Source organism: Neomonachus schauinslandi, chromosome 10 (genome assembly GCF_002201575.2).
Source record: "Neomonachus schauinslandi chromosome 10, ASM220157v2, whole genome shotgun sequence".
In the NCBI taxonomy this organism is placed as follows: Eukaryota; Metazoa; Chordata; class Mammalia; order Carnivora; family Phocidae; genus Neomonachus; species Neomonachus schauinslandi.
Window position 1 is genome coordinate 127,565,245 of NC_058412.1, and position 18,288 is coordinate 127,583,532.

The window sequence follows — 18,288 nt, forward strand, 5'->3', positions numbered from 1 at the left end:
CATTCTAAAGTGCTGTGGGGGCTGGGAACCGTGGCTCTGCCCGGATTCCAACGAAAAGGGGTGGTCTATACTGGCGGTTCTCAAACTCGGCTGTATGTTGGCATCACCAGGCGAACTTCAGAAAATACTGGTGCCCAGGCCCCAACCCTAGAGACTGTGTGTGAGCGGGACTTTGGAGGGTTTAAGGGTCCCAGGTGATTGCGATCTGCAGGCGGGTTCGAGAAGCTTTGCTTTACCAGGTGCTGCGAGGGCCGGGCGCAGTGAGCGCCGCGTGCCACTGGGTGGCGCTGCCCACTAGGCCCGGCGCTCGGGGAGGCGCGCGGGGCCGCGGCCGGGTGCGCACCTGCCCCGCCTCCTCCAGGCGGGCCACGGGGCATGCAGCCCGTCGGGGGCGGGGCTCCGAGGCCGGGATGCGGCCCCGGGTTCCCGGGCAGCCTCCGCCAGCTGGACCCCGTCGCGCTCCTGATGCTGCTCGTGGACGCCGACCGGCCGGAGCCCGTGCGCAGCGGGGCGCGCGAGCTCGCGCTCTTCCTGACCCCCGAGCCCGGGGCCGAGGTAGGGGACGGGGGATGGCAGTAGGGGAAGCCGGGTCTCGGGGTTGGGGGGTCTGGGCCCTCGCACCCCGGGGCAGGAAAGGGTGGGTGCGGCCTCCGGAGCGCCGGGACCCGAATCCTTGGCGTCCGCGCCGCATCCTCTCGCACCCGGCGCAGGGGCCCGAGGGTCGCCTCCTTTGCGGAGAGGTGATGCCTGGCGCCACCCCGAGATACGCGGCAGGTCGCGCCGCTCCCTCCTCCAGCCGACAAGGCCCCCGGGGACCCAGACTCGCGTCGCATCCCGACCAGGGCCCCCAGCATCGGCGGGGATGGGGGAGCGAGGCGCGCTCGGAGCTGCTGCCCTTTGCCAGGCGAGGCCCTGGGGAGGCCGGCCTCGGGTCCTGCCCCCGGCCGGGCGCTCAGCCCTCTCGGCTCCGAGCCGGGTGCAGAGGCCCGGGAGGAGGCGGGCAGGCTGCGTCTGTGCGGGGAAGCCCCGGGCCTTGGTCCTGCTGTTGCTAAGAGGGAAAATACCTCGTCTCTATCTGTACTTTCTATTTTAAAAGCACAGAATAAAAAGTGGATCTGAAACTAGGCCCTTCATCTTTCAGCTGAAGCCAGTCTGTTAACAGTGCCGTGAAAAAAGTTATTTATCCAAGTCCGCCAGGAGTTATTTAAGGCTTGAATTCAACTCATTCTCTTTTTAAATCTCAAAAGCAGGACGGAAGTACAGCCAATAAAGGGTGAGCACCCTCTCCTTTTTCTCTGCGTCCCCAACTCCAGTCCCCAGAGATAACCATCACCAACAATGTGGTGTACCTCATCCCAGACACTTAAAAAATGCATTTACAAACGTGGGTATGCATATATATTAATAATACTGTGTGTTATTTTTTGTAAAACCCCACTTGATACTGTAATACTGTTCTGCAATTTGCTTTTTTCCACTCAAAATAGCATGGACAAATGGGGAGTGACTGCTAATGATGAGGTACAGGGCTTTTCAGGGTGATGAAAATGTTCTGGAATTAGTGGTGATGGTTGCACAACTTTGTGAATATACTGAAAACCACAGAACTGTACACTTCTAAAGGGTGAATTTTATGATACGTGAATTACATCTCAATTTTACAAAATAGCGTGGACATATTTTCATGTCAGAATGTATCCATAAGAGCTGTCCAATAGAAATATAATCTGAGCCACAAATATGAGCCATTCATGTAATTTGAAATGTTCTGGGAGCCACATAAAAAAGGAAAAAGAAACAGGTGAAATTAGTCTCAATATACTTAAAGTAACAGTGCCTCCAAAATGTCAATCGTTTTAACATGTAATCAATGTAAAAAAAATTTTAACGAGATTTTTACTTTTTTTTTGGTACTAGGTTTTCAAAATCAGGCTTTTTATTTTTTTATTTTTGAAAGCGAGAGAGAGAGAGAGAGATGGGGAGGGGGAAGGGCAGAGGGCGATGGAGAGAGAATCTTAAGTAGATTCCACTCCCAGCCCAGAGCCCGTCTTGGGGCTTGATCTCTGGATCCCAAGATCATGACCTGAGCTGAAATCAAGAGTTGGACACTTAACCGACTGAGCCACTCAGGCAGCCCCAAATCAAGCTTTTATATTGAACTTACAACACATCTCTGTTTGGACCAGCCACATTCTAAGTGTTCAATAGTCCTGTGAGGCTGGTGGCTTCCGTGTGGGAGAGCGCAGGTCTCTATCGTTCTTTGTCTTCCTAGTATCCCACAAAGAAGTAACAATTACTCCTGTTTCCTGGGCACATACTATGTGCTAGCAGTGTCCCAAACCCTGTTCCCACTGACCCAGTGGCCAGGAGGTTTTTAGGTCGATTTTACAGCTGAGGAAACAGAGGCCCTCACAGGATCAGTGCCATCCGCTGGAGGGACTGTAATTTATGACCTCTGCCCCCAGGGACGGGCGTTCGGGTTGTCTACAGTTTTTCACTGGTTTAAGGAATGTGAGTGTCTTTCTCGTTCCTTCTCTCCCTTGCTCTCAGCAGAGAGATGTCATTGTGCCCAGCGGCTGAACCTCAGCTTCATTTTGTCTCTATTAGGGACAGCCTTCAAGAGAAACTGCATGTATTAACTTCATTTTCTCACTCAGGGCTCTCTTTAACTCAGACACGGGCTGGCTCACACTCATTTGTGAGGGATGTAATGAAGAGCCCAGCTCCCTGTAGCTCGGTGCAGCAATAAACCCACTTAGAGAGCTGTCTGAAGTTTATTTACCAGAAGAAGCAGAAACTGCTGGAGCAGAGTCACTTGCAACCTCTACTTAAAGATTAATTCATTAGTGGGTCCCCACACTGAGGCTGTTTGCAGCTGGGTCAATGAGCTGGAAAAGGGAGATCTGGTTTGGGAACAGGCCTGGACAGCTGGGCCCTTCTCCCGGGGCCACTTCTGGCTTTTAAATGGATCCCAGACCAGCCGACTCCAGTCCTAGGGGTGTCCTGGGGTTCCCAGTGAATGGGCCTGCTGCATGCAACACCTTGAACCTCTACTGCATACGTGCCAGGAGCTGGGGACAGCAGTGAAACATGCAGGGGCCCTGCTCTCAGGACACCATTGGACCACAGACACGTCACACACAAAAGCTCTAGATGGTGATGCGGTGGTGTGGTAGAGGGTATCAGTGTGAGTCAGCAAGACAGAGGGCGGGCAAGGTCTCTCCAGGGAAGCGGAGACCTGAGTGGTACCCACTGAAGAATGTGCAAGAAAGAGGAAGCCCAGGGACCTGACTTTTTTGGGGTGCAGTCAGGGAGGGCTTCCTTGAGGCGGCAGCATTTTAGGTTGAGCCCTAAAGTGTGAATGAGACCTGGCCAGGCTAGGAGGAGAAAAATCACCCAGGCAGAGGGAACAAAACCTGCAAAGGCCCTGGGTTGGGACGAAGCAGGGTGCCCTTCAGGATAGAAGAACAGCAGGTGGGAGGGGGAGCCATGGGAGGTGTGGCTAGCGAGGAGGGCAGAAGCCGTGCCCAGGACTGCAGTCTGTCTCCCAGGATCCAGGCGCTGCTGCAGGGTTGCATGCGACATCAGCGGGCAGGTGAGTGTTCTACTGTTTCCGGTGCCTTTAGGGTATTCTGTTCAACCAGTTTTTTGTGTGTTTTACTTTCTCTCTTTTTCTGGTTTGAACTTCCTCTTTCAGGAGGAGTTTCAGGGCAGTCTCCAGATGGCAGAGAGAGAGAGAGACGTTTGCCTCTTGGGTGCGCTTGATTTATGGGGGCAGGTCGCTCAGGGCGCTCCCGAATGGCTGAGCGCTAATACCCACCCACGGGTGAATTCCTGGCCAGGCTCTTTCAAAATCCTATTTGATTCCTCTGCTGGGACACAGGACAGGCTTGTGAGGTTCATGGCCTGGATGGAAGGAAGTCAAGTCAGCACTTTCTCAGGCCCAGGGTCTCTGCTTGAGTGAGCAGAGGATGATGGCGGAGAAAACACCTGGGTCTATTTTTTTTTTAAGATTTTATTTATTTATTTGACAGAGAGAGTTAGCGAGAGCAGGAACACAAGCAGGGGAGTGGGAGAGGGAGAAGCAGGCTGCCCGCCGAGCAGGGAGCCCGACACGGGGCTCGATCCCAGGACCCTGGGATCATGACCCGAGCCGAAGGTAGACGCCCAACGACTGAGCCACCTAGGCGCCCCAACACCTGGGTCTTTTAACTGCATGTGGACTAGATCAGTGGTTGCAAACTGGTGGCCCCCAGTGCTGAATCTGGCACTCTGATGTGATTGGATCTGTCAACGTAGGGTTTCTTAAAGGGAGGATTCTCATGAAAAACTCTGAGTTTCTGGTTTATTTAAAATATTAGGCAGTCTATTGTTTTGTTTTTAAGTAAGCTCTATGCCCAATGTGGGGCTTGAACCCACCACCCCGAGTTAAGAGTCACCTGCTCCACCAACCGAGCCAGCCAGGCGCCCCTCAGTCAGCAGAGCAGGTGACTCTTGATCTCAAGGTCATGAGCTCAAGCCCCACGTTGGGCGTAGAGTCTACTTAAAAAAATGAAATAAAACATTAGCCGGTCTGGTAGGTCTGGGTCCCTGTTTGCCACAGTCCGCACTCCTCCCTGTTGTCTTCCCCGTACCGAAGCTAGCATCAGTTACCATTTACTTTTGTGCTTGAACTTTTGATTTTTCTGTCGTCTTGTAGGGGAAAAAACGGAACGACTTCTCCAAACCATGTGTTTGGACTAAAGTAGGAAAACAAACTAGCCAAAGATGCCCTGGAGTTTCATGAAAAAAGACATCAAAGAGGCTGTTTCTTTGTGAAAGCAAAGGATACTCTATTATGTCCATCCTGAAAACACCATGTGCTTATGCCCACCCCCCCCCAACATGTGTCCTGCCCTTGTGACCTGCTGGTCCACTTTCCGGGTTCAAGTGGGGGATGTTCAGATGCCCTGTCTCCAGATGTAGTTCTGTGTTCATTTATTCCTCAGATCTTCATGGTGAGCCCGCTGTGTGCCAGGCACTGTGCTGGGTGGGGTACCAGGGAGAGGCCTGCAAGGCCGAGGGGGTGCCTGCCCTCAAGGACTGGTGTTGCAGTGAGGGAGGTGAGCAGACAGTCATGATCAAACAGAGTCATTAAATGGTGCTCAGTGCCATGAAGGAGACAGTGGAGGGACGATGACAGACGCACAGGGAGGCTTGGAGGGAACCACCAGGCAAACCTCCAGCAGCGCGTGCGTGGCCGAGGGGCAAACGTGAGGAACGGGGAGTGGGTGGACCTCGGCGGCCAAGGGCGAGAGTGGGCAGGGCGAGGCCAGGGCCTAGGGCCAGGGGGAGGGCTCTGGACTCGATCCTAGGGTCCTGGCCGTGAGCAGGGGTGCGCTGGCCCTCAGCAGGGGAAAGCCGTGATCGGGTTCCTGCCCTCACGGCTGCAGGGCTGGAATGTGTTTGCAGAGGCTGGAGCGGGAGCAGGGGAACCACAGATGCGGTCGTCCAAGGGCACGTGGCCTGAGCTGGCCATATTCCCTGAATCAGAACCTTTGGAGGTGTGAGGGGCCAAGGCCAAGGTGGGTACTTGAAGGGGGCAGCCTCTCTCAGAAGGAAGTTCCTGTCTTTCTACCCAGTGGAAGGGGTCATCCCTGGGTCTGAACATCCTGTGGAGGGAGTCAGCTCTGGGTGGCAGCGCCCGGCTCCAGGGGAGAAAGGCGAGGTGCACGGAGGTGTGCGTGGTGTATACAACAACGTAAACAGCAAAAAACCCACACCTATTTCATGCATCTATAAATAGAAGATGAAGTCAAAGCAGTCTCCAGGGGTGGGGCAGGGCATAGCCAAGGTCGAGAGCGCCGATAGAGGGCATGGTACCCAAACTTTGCGGAAGGTTGGAGTCATCTGGGGATCTTCAAAAAAATCATTCTGGGGCGCCTGGGTGGCTCAGTTGGTTAAGCGGCTGCCTTCGGCTCGGGTCATGATCCTGGAGTCCCGGGATCGAGTCCCGCATCGGGGAGCCTGCTTCTCCCTCTGACCCTCCCCCCTCTCATGTGCTCTCTCATTCTCTCTCTCAAAAAAATAAATAAAATCTTTAAAAAAAAAAAAAAATCATTCTGGTGCTTGCCACGTGTACCACCCCCAGCAGCCCCCCCAAACCCCAGGTAGTCTGATTTCACTGGTATGAGTGCCACCTGGACACTGGCATTCTGAAAGCTCTCCAGCAGGGTTTTAAGCCTGGAGTGACCTAGACTGATGGGTGTGTTGGAAAATCAGTGTGGTTGCTGATTATGGGGGGCCACCTGTGAACAAGGCCCAGGGCTGGGGGGCTGGGCTGGTAAACACCCCCCTGGGGATTCTGATGGCCAGCCTGCTTCCAGCGGCAGCGCCACGAGGGAGCCCGTCTGTCCTGCCTGCTGCTTTGTCCACAGCACCGAGTGACTTGGTCCATATCAGTTAAAGAAACATCCTTTATGGCTATGTGGACCCCCCCCCAATCCTGCTCCTGCCCAGGCCTCGTGGTGGGGTGGGGGGGGGGGCGCGGGCTCTGAAGCCACTTGGCCTGGGGTCGGACCTCGGCCCTGTGCTCAGTGCCCCTCTGCGCCTCGAAGGCTCATCTCATACGGCGGTTGGGGGTTTGGATGAGCGAATCCACAGGTGATGTGTGGCATGGGGTCTGGCCTGTGGTCAGCAGGCTGGGCACATCAGCTGCAGTTGTTCATTCACTCATTCTACAGGTGTTGGTCGAGCAGGTGCTGGGTGCAGACACCTTCCCAGGTGCTGGGAGGGAGAATACGTGAGAGATACTTTTGTCCTTAGGGACAGCATGTGTGGGGGTTGATGCACAATAATTGTTCCGTACAGTGTTGGGCAGTGGGGATTTCGCCCCTTTTGAGCGCTTCCCTGGTGCTGAAGATCCTGAGTTTTCACTCACCAGCACGGCCTCGTGGAGGCCTGGAAACCTGGTATTCACTCTTTGCCCTGTGTACGTGATTCCAGTTTTGGGTTTGCAAAACAAGGTTGCTGAGCCCATGGTCCGCATGAGCCATAAGTTTGCCTAAAGCTGCCTTGGGTTCTGAATCATTCCTTGGTGCAAGTGTGACGGAAATGTGGCCTCAGTGTTCTTTTCAAGTGAACTGCAGTTCGTTTTGCTCTTAAAATAAGTTTTGTTTTAAAAAATAAAACGTGGGGCGCCTGGGTGGCTCAGTCGCTAAGCCTTCGGCTCAGGTCATGATCCCAGGGTCCTGGGATCGAGCCCTGCATCGGGCTCCCTGCTCGGCGGGAAGCCTGCTTCTCCTTCTCCCACTCCCCCTGCTTGTGTTCCCTCTCTCGCTGTGTCCCTCTCTGTCAAATAAATAAAATCTTTAAAAAAAATAAAATAAAAATAAAAAAATAAAAAATAAAACGTGTCTGCATACATCACAAAATTCCAAGGTCCCAGTGGCCAAGGAGTGGTTAGGGAGCTTCCTCCCGCCCAGTTCCCCCGCCCCTTGCTGCTTGAGCGGAGACCACCGCTGTTCCTGTCCGTGTCCCCTTCCTGCAGGCATCACAGGTCCTTCCCCAGCCCACCTGTAGCCTTCCATTGGTGTATCCTGCTTCTTTCACTCAGTATGTCTTGGAGATCTTCCCATATGAGCACATAAAGAGCTGCCCGATTATTTTTAGCTGCTCAACAGAATTGCATTGTCTGGATTTCAGTTCAGGCAGCCATTTCTCTACTGATGGATGATTAGGTTATGTGGATTCTTTACTCCCACAAAACCTGTTGCAAGAGGAGCTCTGTCCACACATCATTTTGCATTTGTGCAAATATGACTGTCAGATAAATACCTCGTGGGGGAATTCCTGGGTCCAACGGTACGTGCATTCTAAATTTTGGTTGCTGTTGCCAAATAAACCCTTTTAGAAACCAGGGTCAGGGCAAGCGTGGTAGAGTGGCTCAAACCTTGAGGTCAAGGGTCCCTCAAGGCCTGGATAGGAACTCTTTTTTTTTTTTTAAGATTTTATTTACTTATTTGACAGAGAGAGAGAGAGCGAGAGAGGGAACACAAGCAGGGGGAGTGGGAGAGGGAGAAGCAGGCTTCCCGCCAAGCAGGGAGCCTGATGCGGGGCTCGATCCCAGGACCCCGGGATCATGACCTGAGTCGAAGGCAGACGCCAAACAACTGAGCCACCCAGGCACCCCTGGATGGGAACTCTTGTTTGCCCCGTTTTGGGGCCTGAGAGGAAGGAGTTCCCGTGTCCCCTCTTGGGAAGTGGGTTGTCTCCAGATGCGTCGGGTCTGTCCAGGCCCCAGCTCCCCGGGGGCCCTTCATCCTGCGCACAGAGACGAGGCTGTTCTTTCTGCCTCCTGTCGGGCTGGCGGAAGAGTGGACGCCGACATTAACAAGGCCTTTACTTTGCTGTCATCTGAAGGGGCCCCCAAGACTGCTTTGGGAGAAGAGGTGACATTCCTGTTTGCGTGCCCAGGGCGAGGGCAGGCCCTATGGTCCTTCATTTTGGCCCCGGCCAGTCGTGTCCTTGGGGACCCTGAGCCCACCCAGCCGGAGGAAGCCCAGGGGGCAGGCAGCAGGCGTGGTGTCGGCAGAAGCCGAAAAACCCGCCCTGGAACTCGGCTCGGCTGCAGGTGGGTGTCCTCTGGCTGGCACTGTGATTTGATTTGAAAAATGCTAAGTAGTTGCCAAATTCTAAAAAAGAGGAGTTTTCTCATAAAAAATCCAATGTCTGTCTTCTCTGAAATATTGCAACAGAAGAGGTCTTCAGTGGCCCTGTTCCTGGCCTGGCTGAACGGGCCTTGTGCTTTCCTAGGAGGGTTCTTGTGTGCACGTGTGCGTGGGTGTGTGTGTAAACCGCGTTATTGCGATATAATACATATACCATACAATTAAAGTGTGCAACTTAATGGCTTTTTGTGCAGCCATCAACCCAAATCAATTTTAGAACATCTTCATTACCCCCAGAAGAAACCCTGTATCCCTCAGCTCCTGTTCCCTGATGACCCTCATTGGTCTACTTTCTGTCTCTATAGATTTGGCTATTCTGGACAATTCATATATGCTTACTTTTTATTTATTTTTATTTTTTAAGATTTATTTATTTGAGAGAGAAAACATGAACAGGGGGAAGGGCAGAGGGAGAGAGAGAAGCAGACTCCCTGCTGAGCGCAGAGCCCCATGCGATGCAGGGCTCCATGCGGGGTTCGATCCTACGACCCTGAGATCATGACCTGAGCTGAAGCCAAGAGTCAGACGCTCAACCAACTGAGCCACCCGGGTGCCCCATATATCCTTGTGTTTTAAAGACACAAGCCAGAGGTTTAAAGGCCACACTCAGCCTGCAGACAGGTTTGTTTGGCTGTCATACTGTGTTTTAATTTGGGGGGTTTTGAATTCTCAAACTGGGAAAGGTTGCATAAATTCCTGGGTCACTGTCTGTCTTGAACGAAACAGGTTTGGCACATTCCCACCTGGTTCACTCTCTGGGGTCCAGTAGCAGCCGCCCTCTTTAAATGGGGAAGGGGTCTCCTGTTATCCACAATCCCCACCCCTCCCTGTTGTCTTTCTGCCTGGAAACTGGGTATTAGCTGCCACTCACTATCCTGTGTTTGCTCTGTGTTTCTTAGAGAAAAGTAGAAGGTCTCTTTCAAAAGTGAGAAACCGAAAATAAGCAGTGTGCAGAAAGCATATTCCCTTGTAGTCATTTCCTGCCTGGCTTCTGTGTCCACTGCATTGGAAGGCAGTAGGGTCCCAGTTACAACCGTCTTTTGTATGGGTATGGCATCTCACCGAGAGTAACCCAGAGAAGTTACTTCATTGACCCTTCTCAGCTTCCATCTCAAGACAGAGTCTGAGGATTGTTTTCCCCCAACTTTCAGATGGTAAACCAGGGCATGGAGATGTCAGAGTATAGTTAAGACCACACAGCATAACATGCAAGGGTGGGGCTGGAGCGCGGTCTGGGCTGCGGTTCTCAGGCTGTAGCCCCGCCAGCAAGGCTTGTTTCTTCCTCCTTCCCTTGCTCATTTTTCTTTTCTTCCCTCCTTTCCTGCAACAGGTGTTCTCTGGGCACTGTACTGGTTACCAATTGCCAGGTAACAAACTAGCCCAAGTCTTCGTGGCTGAAAACAGCCACCATGTTATGGTACGTGATTCTGCAGGTCTGCGGGGCTCCCCTGAGCGGTTCTGCACCCATAGTGCTGGCTGGGCTCAGGGGGCTGCATTCTGCTGGAGCCTGGCTGTACGCAACATGGCCTCACTCATGTCAGGCAGTTGGTGCTGGCTGGGGTGCCTCAGTCCTCCACGCGGCCACTCTCGTCCTGTGGTCTCTCCAGCAGCATTGCCTACACTAATTCCCATGGCCATTGTCTTCCGAGAGGGTGAATCAGATGCTGCAAGGTCTCTTGATGTCACAAAGCATTGCTTGCAGCCGTTTTATTGGTCAGAGCAAGTCACGGGCCAGGCCAGATTCGGGGGGAGGGAAGAGTGGATCCCACCTCTTCCTGGGCAGGGTGGCAGAATCAGATTGCACAAAGGTATGCAGACGGGAGAGAGTCAGAGGGACAGCTCCGCAAGCGTGAGCCACCTACTAGGTGTCAGGCATTGCTCTAGGCCCTGGGAATGCAAAGGTGAATGAAAGGCACTAAGACCCCTGCCCTGTATGGGCTTTTATTTGGGTGGAGGAAGATGACACGAAACAGGCAAAATGTATAAGATGTTAGACAGTGATGGAGGCTGAAGAGAGAAATAAATTGGTGCAGGACAGGGAGTGGTGGGCACTACAAGGCCAGGGAAGGCCTCGCTGAGGAGAGATGGTTGAGCAAAGACCGAAAGGAAGTGTGCAGTGAGCTTTGTCAATAATGGGAACAGCAGGTGCAAAGGCCCTGGGGTGAGGATGTGGTTGGTGTAGTTGATGGGGAGTGAGCTGTGGACAGTGAGGTCAGAGAGCAGATGGAGGGTCCAGATGGCGTGGGGCTGGTGAGGCATCTATTAGGTGTTTGCTGAGGGAGGTGGAGGACAGGGGAGGACTTTTTTTTTGTTTCTAATTCAGATATAATTCATGTAACAAAACATTTACTATTTTAAAGTATACGGTTCAGTGGGTTTTAGTCCATTCACTATGTTGTGCAAACATCACCATGACCTCGTTCCAGAGCATTTCTGTCCCCCAAGAAAGGAACCCCATGGCCGTTAGCACTTCTTCCCTCATTCTCCCGCTGCCCAATACCCCCTAGCCAGTGATCTGCTTTCTGTCTCTGTGGATTTGCCTCTTCTGAACATTTCACCTAAAATGAATCCTGTGATACTTTGCCTTTTGTGTCGGGCTTCTTTCACTCAGCTTCATGTTTTCGAGGACTATCCATGCTCTAACATGTATCAGGTCAACATTCCTTTTTATTGCCACATAATATTTCTTTTCTTTTCTTTTTTAAAAGATTTTATTTATTTGTTTGACAGAGAGCACAAGAGGGGCCGAGGCAGAGGGAGAAACAGGCTCCCCGCCGAGCAGGGAGCCCAATGCAGGACTCGATCCCAGGACCCCAGAATCATGACCTGAGCCAAAGGCAGATGCTTCACTGACTGAGCCACCCAGGCGCCCCTGCCACATATTTCCATAGCGTGGACGTGGCACATTTTGTTTGTTCATTCATCACTTGATGGACCTTAAGTTGGTTCCACTTTTCGGCTCTCATGAATAATGCACACGTTTTCGTAAGAACATCGTGTTCCCAGTTCCCTGGGCTATGTTGCTGGGTCATGGGGTAACTTCATCTCACCTTCTGAAAGAGTGCCAGACTGGGGTCCACAGCAGGGCGCCGGGTCACACGGCCCCCAGCGGCGTGCCAGGGGCTCCCGACGCTTAGTGGCATTTGTCATTGTCCAACTTGCAGCTGTAGGGGGTCCGGTGGCCGCGAGGCCGGACGGCGGAAGACTTCCCGCCGACGAGGGCTTTGGTTTCGACAGAGGAGTAAGCGGAAGCGGGGGCCAGCGAGCGAGGACTGTGCCCAGTTCCAGGGTGGCGGCGAGGGGGGCGGACAGAAGTGGTGGGCTTCGGGCCACGGTCCGAAGGCGGCCAGAGAGGATTTGCAAACACACCGGATGGGCCGGGCTGAGGAAGGAAGGTGCGTCAAGGATGCTCCCAGGTGCGGGCGCCTGGGTGGCTCAGTCAGTTAAGCGGCTGCCTTCGGCTCAGGTCATGATCCTAGGGTCCTAGGATCGAGCCCCACATAAGGCTCCCTGCTCAGTGGGGAGCCTGCTTCTCCCTCTTCCTCTGCCTGTCTCCCACTCCCCCTGCTTGTGCTCTCTCTCTCTCTCTCACTCTCTCTCTCTGTGTCAAATAAATAAATAAAGTCTTAAAAAAAAAAAAGGATGCGCCCAGGTGTCTGGCCTGAGCAATGGACAGTGGGGTTTCCACTTGCTGAGTTGGAGAAGCCCATGGTGGAGGGTCTGTTTGTGGGGTTTTGGGTGCCCGTCACTGGTGGGCCAGGGCTGGCCCCGTTTTGGCTCCCTGGCATGCCCAGCTGGGAAGCTGGGATTGGCACTTGGGGAGTTTGATGTAAGAAAGGAGATGCCATGATTCACGTGTGTTAAAAATGCCCACCCACCGGCCCCGCTGGCCGTGCCCTGAATGTCACTCCAGGCGAGCCATTTGCCTTCCCCTCGGAGTGGGACAGTTTATGCCCAGGGAAGTGCACAGGAGGGCGAGGGCATTCATTTCACTGACGGGCTGGTGAACAAGGCGTGTGGGCTGCTGCCTGCAGGACTCTCATTTCTGAGGCCACTTAGGGGATTATCTTGAGAGAAAATTGTCCTGTGAATGATTTGTGGGCATGATGGGGTGGCTAATCCTGAGCTCCTTCCTGTTGGTTGGGAATGTCTCCGGGCTCGTTTCTCCTTAGCTGGCCAGTCAGCAAATGCTTTCTCAGCTCTCTCCTGCACTGGGGCCCTGCCCCAGGATTGGGGGGGGGAGAGGTGGGGGATGGAGACTGTAGCTGACAGGAAGCAATAAAGGGGACACATCTCCCCTCCTCTCCAAAGAGCCTCTTCGTAGTTATAAACTTCAGCTCTTCAGAGTGCTCAGGGTCAAATCTGGCTTCAGAGTTTATTAGCTGTGTGACCTTGAGCGAGTGACTTAAGCTCTCTGGCCCTCTGTTTCTCAGTCCATAAAAAGGGGGAAATTATAGCCCCTACTGTGTAGAGGTCTTGTGAGAACCAAATGAAATAATCCCTATATTAGCAATTAGCCATTGTTTTTATTATCTAGTGAGAGAGATACATAAAGCAACCACTTATTACGCACCTACTGTGTGTCAGCCCTCTGTCAACTGATCAGACCACATTCATTATGTGAGGTTAACGTCCTAACAACCTGCCAGACCGCTGTGAAGGCAATGTCACAGGGGAGCCGACCGAAGTGCAGAAGTCACACCCTTGAATGAAGGTCCCACGGTTGGCAAAAGAGAGGATGGGATTTGAACCCGGGACTGACTAGCCTCCTTCCCGAACCCTCCAGGGTAGGGGGAGATGTGCTTCCCCTGAGCAAAGAGCTTCAAGCCCCGCAGGGGAAGGAGGTGGCCCGTCCAGCTGGGGCGAGGGCATCCGTGTCCCTCTGCAGTTTTTGCCTTCCTCGGCAGGTCTGGGGTCTGGGGTGTCTGCACCTGCACCCTGGGGGGAGCCTCCATCTGTGCCCATCTGTGCCCTTCTCCCGCTTCATCCCCCCCTCTGCGAGCAGAAGGAAGCGACCAGAAGGAAGCGACCAACCTTCCTGTCTCCCATCTCTCTGGCCTCTTGTCTCCTTCCCTCCTTAGCGCATTAAAGGCTTCTTTTCCCGTGATCTTACTTTTTGGGGGGCGGAGAGAACTTCCTGTGTGTCTCTCAGTCCTCCCTCTGCTGTGGTCCCCTTCCTTGTCAAGCCTCCCCCGTGCAGGCACAGAAATAGTCCCAGCTGCGAGATGAAGGTTCCAGAGTTTAAAATTGCAACTCAGTACTATTTTTACTCCAGCCAGAAAGATTTTTTGTTGTTGTTGTTTTTTTTTTTGCACAGCCATTGATTTTGTGGTGTTAGCAACAGCTCCTCTCACAAGCAGCGGGCCCCAGCAGGGTATCACCCTCTGTCCCGGGACAAGCAGGCGATGAGGGGAGGTGTCAGGGGCAGGTACCAGGCCTGCCCAGAAATGTCTGGGGTTGCCTCCCTGGAGTGGAACCGTCCAGCCCGGGTAAGCCCGAGCAAGTGGCTCACGTTCTCGGCGACCTTTCTTGCTAGATGCCTGGTCATTACAGAAACAAAACAAAACCGAAAAGAGGTATTTTAGAAGTCCTGAACACGGTACATACTTGAGCGGGGAGAAAAAAGGTTCAAACTAATTTTTGCACAAGTGATTTAAACGGGGTTGTAAACTGGCGGACCCTTTCAAGGTCATGTTTGGCTTGGCCCGTGCTTGGCAGGACATGAATCCATGCTACCATTTAAAAATTGGGACATTTTCCATAACATTAAAATTTCTGGCTTCTCTTGAAAAATGGAAGGCTCTGGCAGCCCCGAGTCTGTGTTTACTGATGGCTGCTGGATGTTCTAGATTTGGGCAAGCACTTTCAGATCGCCGCAAAGCCCCGGCAGCCTGCTTTACTCCTTGATGTCACTCATGACGTCACTACCCAGCCCTGGTACCTCGAGGTTTGAACCCTTCAGATAACATAAAGCACTCGAGTCTCCCTTTGTTAGACACTGTTCCCCAATTCCTACTCCCCAGGGCCAAGGAAGCACCATTAATAGGTTGCCAGATAAACTACAGGATGCCCAGTTCAATTTGAATTTCAGATTGAATGATCATTTAGTGTAAGTACATCCCCTAACTATTAGCAGTTTGGTCTGTATGGTTCCAGGCCTTTCTGGTAAACCACGTACGTCCTTCGTGTGTTGGTATAAGGATGGGTTTCTATTTCTGCCTCTTCTATCTCTTGTGTTAACTCTCCGTGGTGTTTGTTAGGGGGTGTTTCTCACGGTTTGTAAGAGCTTTGAGGCTGTGGACTCAAGCCCAGTGGGAATCCTGGCCCCACCACTTGCTAGCTGTGTGACCTCGAGCAGGCTTACCTCACCCCTGAGCCTCAGTTTCCTCTTCCGAACAATGGGATAATAAGGGTAGCTTTGTCCTGTTTCCTGCTAGTTTTCATTCTTCTCCTCTCTTGTGAAATCTGCACGGGGTGGATGGGCCATGGTGGCTTTAACCAGGCCTCGGTCCACAGGCTGAGTCAAGATTGTGGCCAGCTTATGATGATTTTAAATGAGGCTAGGAGAGGTTTTGAAAAGGGAAAGGAGGTCTGAAGGGAACTGGGCAGATAATCTTAAGATTTAGTTTGCTTTAAAAAAAAAAAAAAAAAAAACAACAGTGAAGGGCGTTTGTCTCCCTGGAAACCACTTGCTAATCTCCAGGATATTGTCTCTCTTCAGGCGAAGGAGGTGGAGGAGACCATCGAGGGGATGCTCCTCAGGCTGGAAGAGTTCTGCAGTCTGACTGACATGGTGAGTGTCTGCCTGGGAGGCGTGGATTTAGGCCCAGGCCAGACTCCAGGCCCTTCCTGGAGTTTTCTGGGGAAGCCATTTTGGTGGTGATTTAGCAACCAGAAGGAATGGGGCAGCGGCCAGCGGTGAGGGGAAAACCACGCGCACACTCTCTCTCACACTCTCTCGCGCTCTCTCAACACCAGGGCTTCCTGAGGCGGCCATCTTGATAACGCCCATCCCCCCCAGATGGCTCTTATTCCACCGAGGAGCCCGGAGTGGGCCACCAGGTGGCACTCTCGGGCACCGATGCGGGGAGCCGTTCAGCGGGGATGCTAAGACTATATTTAACTTTCCTCGGCTCTGCGCGGTCCGCCAGGCAAACATGGAGACGGCCAGGAAATGGCTTCAGGCCTGCAAGGCCTAGAGGAGCCTCTGGCCCAGGCTGTAGCCCGAGGCAGGGTTGGGCGTCAGGTTCCTTCCCGAATCCTTTTGCTCTCTCGGCTTTTGCCTCCCACTCTGTTCTGTTGGATCAAATCCCCTTGGCTGGGTGGAGAAGAAGATGGAAGATGGTGCCTTAGGCCCAGAAGACAAGGTCTCCACTCCAAATCCTGTAAAAAAAAAAAAAATCTCCTCTAGATCCTCGTGTCCCCAGAACTGTAGCCAGCCAGGTGTGGGGCCCTGAGGAGCCATGATAGAATTTTCCGGAAGCTCCCAGCAGCCTGGGTTTAAGGCTTCTGCCCGAAGACCCAAAAGGTAGAGCTCCATATTGTGATCAGGCCCTGCCTCTCCCTGGAGCAGAGGAAGCCCAGCTGGACCCAGTGGGGTAGATTTGTGCCCCTGTGAAGCACGTGTCTGGAGGCGTGTTTGTGAGAGCCCAAGGGTAAAACACTAACAGCAGACTGGACGTTTATTGAACACCTACTTGGTGCCAGACACGGTGTGAAGTGTGATGTCCGTGTCACCCCATTTCTCCTTGAAGCAGCACAAGGCAATGGGCACCGTGTCATCCCCATTCATTCAACAAGACCTACCTCGTGCCATCCTATGGGGACACAACAGTGACCAAGACAGAAATGTCCTCAAGAGAACATGTGTGTGTTTTTCTCTTGAGAACCAATTTTCTAGTTTGGGTGTGGGTCCAGGTGGGAGCCAGGAATGAGACAGACTTTGAACAGCCCAGATAGTCCTTTCTTCATCACCAGCCATTGGGCACCTTCCCTGACTGGGCGCCATGGTGAGCCTGAGGGTGCAAAGAGAGTCAGCTTTGTCTCCGTTCCCCCTGCTGCGGGAGCCCCCTGTGTGTGACCAGGGCTGTCACCCAGGGTTGAAGCACCAGCCTGAAGGTGTGTTCCAGGTGCAAAGGGAGACTGCAGAGGTCTTGAAGAGGGAGAGAGGGTCTAGAAAGAACTGGGCACATGATCCTAAGACTTAATTTGCTTAAGAAAAAAAAATGAAGAGCAGAGGCGTTAAATTCTGCCTGGGAAATTGGGAAGGCTTTGCAGAGCAGGTGGCGATTAATTTGGGGCTTGAAGAAGGAACAGAAATAATTCAGCCGCTGGGGAGGGCGAGCGTCCAGACAGAGGCGCCGACCCGTGGGTATGGTGTGCTGGGCACAGTGTGGACCCTGGGGGCCCACAGGCAGGGGGCGGATTTGGAAGATGGGTGAACTGGTGACCCAGGGACACTCTGTTCTCAAGTTCAGCCACCCTCCTCCTGGAAAGGAGACCCATTACCTGCCTGAGGGGAGAGCTTGGGGCAGGAGTCAGCCTGGATGGGGAGAGGTGCCCGGCCACCCTGCCTTAGAAATCGCCAAGGCTTCTGTGTGTGTGTCACCTGGAGGCCAAGGGGTCAGGCAGCGCTGACAAGGCCCTCCTCGAACCAGAAGCCTGGCGATGCATTTCTGCAAAGATTTTAAGACTGAGATCATGCACATGACCCATGGACCCAGTCCCGCCTACAGATATGTTGGATGTTTCTGGAAGGAAAAGAAAAAGGAATTTGCTGCTGACATTTATAGAATGTCATGCAAAAAATCAGGATTTCTGGCTTCTTTTGGAAGAGCAAAGGTCTGGCTCCCCTGGGGTGCATGGGCCCACCTGGCCGGCATCGGCCAGAGTGGTGTCGTGGTCACCCTGCTGTGGACAGCGCATGAGCTCTCCAGCGGTCGCCGTCCACTGCTCCTGTGAGGGCCTCCCCGACTCCAGGGCCACCTGCCAGGTACATCCATCACGTGCTCGTGTGTTTTATGGCAGAGTGTGTTTCTCAGTACTTTGGGCCCTACTGAAAGCCGGCAAATGAAACAAGACCAAGAGGGTCCTGTGTTTTAAGAAAGGGAACAGAGTGGGTTTCCCATGGCGGGGACAACCATTTCATGAGTGTGTATGTAAACGAGTGCACCTGCATTAAGAGAATGTGTCTGGTACGATGCTTTTGTGGCCCCCGCAACAGTGCTCAGTGCTGACGCCGTTTAGATTCTGGAAATCCTCCTGCCCCAACAGCTGAGGCTCAGTTTACCTGGTGCATCTGTGCACGTGGCACGGAGAGAGGCGTCCAGCTCTCAGCCTTGGCTTGGAACCTCCTTTTCTCGTTTGATCCAAGCTAGGGATGAGTGGGGACCTCTGGGGAGCAGGTGATGTCACACCATGGACACTGTCCCCTGGGTCCCTGCGTTGGCCTTTGGAAACACTGATCAAGTTAGAGGTCTGAGAGAGGCCAGGCTCCCTGGTACACAGTCCAGAGGGAAGCCGCTCCATTTCCGATCACATCAGGCTGTTAGGAATGAGAGTCTGGCTTCCTGTCTGATGA

General features: G+C 53.2%; 1 protein-coding gene across 2 annotated transcripts in view; it reads left to right on the forward strand.

The window, feature by feature from the left end:
- The first annotated feature begins 375 nt into the window (after positions 1–375).
- BCAS4 (breast carcinoma amplified sequence 4) overlaps positions 376–18,288 on the forward strand; it is a 55,532-nt gene continuing 37,619 nt past the window's right edge. For both annotated transcript variants that reach the window (XM_021685914.2, XM_021685915.2), the window contains exons 1-2: positions 376–555; positions 15,430–15,501. In XM_021685914.2, the coding sequence (XP_021541589.1) occupies positions 376–555; positions 15,430–15,501 (252 nt within the window). The remainder of the gene's footprint in view (positions 556–15,429; positions 15,502–18,288) is intronic.